We start from the raw sequence: 2,819 nt of genomic DNA, 5'->3' as shown, positions 1-2,819 counted from the left end.
CTTTTGCTATAATTTATGAAAAAGTTGAATAGTTGCCTGGACGAAGGAAATGGATAAAAATAAGAAAGGACTGGGGTAGCTAGAAACAATAAAAGTAAAAATTTAGCAATTAACAATTACGAATTTATTGAAACAATCCTCAATCCAAGACATAAATCAATCACTTCATAGCATTTGCAACTATTTGAAAACAAAATCGAATAATTTAATCATCTAAGTTTAAAAATGGGAAAGAAAACGAAATTTCTCAGGTTTTTTGATAAATTTGGAAAAATATATCAATTTTGATTTAGGAATAAAGCAAAATAAAAATACTGCTTTGATAATATGGTTTTAGCAAGTATGCCATACATGATATAATTTTTTCACTTCGTTCAAAACTACATAATACGCTTATGGCCATTGTTTTAGAAAATTGAGGAGTGTCGTAGAGCCAATCACTTACATATTTCATCAGCAACTTTACAATGATTCCTTATTCATTACTTCATTGCTACCTCCAAGTGTTCCTAATCACGCAAAAGAAAAAGGTGAGGAAGTTTAACAAAATATTGATTGGATACGATCATAATATCCAGCCTTATTTTACCTGAAGTAATGAATTGCTACGATAATATGCAGCCGTTGCTATATATCATACCTTTTCTCTTTTAGGCGTTTGATGGAAGATCTAATAGAGGAAATGACGGACCTAATTAACATTTATCATAATCAAATATATTAATTTCAACAAAACGTGTATTTTTTCCTATGACCATGTCATACAGAAAAAGATTACGAGAGTAAGTTATTGTTGCAAAAGAAAGAATATTTCACTAAAGAATCTATCGGACATTCTGTGCAAAATCAACCGTTTGGTTGACAATTTGAGATTTGAGGATTGGAAAATCAACCGTTTGGTTGACAATTTGAGGATTGGACATGGAGCAATCATGAAGAATCGTATAACGATCGAATATTTGATAACAACGAATTTAAAACAACTAATTTTGCAAATAGTGTTACCTAAGGCTATAAATTTATTGTGGTATTGAATAATAAAATTAAATTTTAATTTTAATTAATCGTCTTTTTAGTGATAATATTAAGGAAACAATGTAAAACTTTTGAATGACAATATTGTTTACAACGAATGATATAAATTTATAAAATCTGATAAATAAGATGAGAAATTTTCTTGAAACTTTTTGTTAAACATATAAATTTATCAAGTTACATCAACCGAATTAAATTTCAAAGCGCCTAGTTTGAAATTTGTTCATTGTTTTATTACTCTTTGATTTTAAATTTAATTACTTATTGTTGTAAAGGATATAAATGGAAGGAAGAACAACAACTTTATCCGTGCTGAATTTTAATTAATTAACGACAAAAAAAACATATGACAAATATACTAAAGATACATTTCTGTGTTATTGCGAGTTTTGTGTTGATAAACCTTGTGAGCTCTTAGTACTCTCTTAGACGACAAAAAATTCACAATAAAAAAAAAAAAAAATAACACATAAAATTGCCATAAAATTCACACCTAAGTTTAGGTTGATGTGCCTTGTTATGTTAGTGAAGTAATTTTAGACAATGATAATTTTTTTTCACATCCAGGCCCTCTGCACGAATATGAACCTTGTTCATTGTCCTTTTCAAAATGTTCTCCTCTGGCTTGATTGGTTACATTGTAGCAATTGTACATCTTCATCTATAAAATTTCTTGTATGATATTAGCGTTTACAATTAACATTCTATCATTTGCAACTATTAACATAATTTAAAAATTAGTCGTAAAAACGTCAACACCGCAAGATAAACTTATTACATCAAATTTAGTTTAAATAAAATTGATTTATTTCTTTCTGCACATAAAACAGGCTCAATCTAACTTTGATGATCAGCTAGATACAAACACGTTTAAAATTTCATCAAATTTGCAAGATTAGTTAAGAGTTCCGGAGCATGCTACAGTTTTTGGACAGAATATTAAGTTAATATGTTGCCATGTGCTTGTAAAATATGTCGCGAAATTTGAATATTCATTCTACACTTCGGTCATTTGCACTGATAGCGAAATGATTTACACTGCATTTCTCTATGTTTCATTCCACTGTATTCCCCATACTTACTGTATATATGCACATGCATGCTTTTTGTCATCTGATAAGATCTTGTTATGACATTTATATTTGCTTTGGTAATTAGTTAACATAATTTGAAAATTAATCACAAAATTACCAATAGCACAAAGAAAACTTGTCACACCACATCATGATTAACATGGAAAACGAAAAGCAGTTTGCTTAAAGAAAGAAACCTGATCTTACACTGTCTTTATTGGAATCTTCTCCACGACAATGACGAGATCTGTACCGGTTTCCGTTTCTTTATTGCTTATATCCTCAACTTTACCAATCGAATGTATTCAAGAATCCGTAAGGGATTGAACAAAATGTCATTATTCAAATTTCCATCACATCCGGTAATTTCACTATTATATGTATCCATATCTGTGCCAAGCATTAACTCCAAATCACAGTGGTCAAGAATATCAAAGTCATTTGAGAAATACTCACTGCTCCAACGATCCTGTTGAATTTGGTCAGAAGCGTTTAGATGAGTAAAGAGAAAGTTCGGTTCTGAGCTGAAACGATGCAAAACAAATGGTTGAACCAAATGATGTATGTCATCGATGTAATGAAGAATAATGTGAAATAAAGAATGCCTAAAATGTCAGAAATGCTCAAATGAAAGCTTTTTGCTTCAGAATGGTTGGAATTGAACGACAAAGATTCAAATAATTTAGCATAATTTCTTATACTTTTTCCTTT

At 29.7% G+C, this 2,819-nt stretch overlaps 1 protein-coding gene across 1 annotated transcript; it reads right to left on the bottom strand.

Annotated features, from left to right (window-relative positions):
* Positions 1–1,552: 1,552 nt before the first annotated feature.
* Positions 1,553–2,577, bottom strand: LOAG_14279 (hypothetical protein; the record flags this gene model as incomplete). Its single annotated transcript, XM_003149777.1, has 2 exons — positions 1,553–1,696; positions 2,401–2,577. Coding segments are annotated over 2 exons (321 nt in total), but the record flags the coding sequence as incomplete, so codon positions are not given.
* Positions 2,578–2,819: the final 242 nt, after the last annotated feature.

Source organism: Loa loa (genome assembly GCF_000183805.2).
Source record: "Loa loa unplaced genomic scaffold supercont3.592, whole genome shotgun sequence".
In the NCBI taxonomy this organism is placed as follows: Eukaryota; Metazoa; Nematoda; class Chromadorea; order Rhabditida; family Onchocercidae; genus Loa; species Loa loa.
Note: the sequence above shows the minus strand (reverse complement) of the source record. Positions and strands in the feature narration are given on the sequence as shown.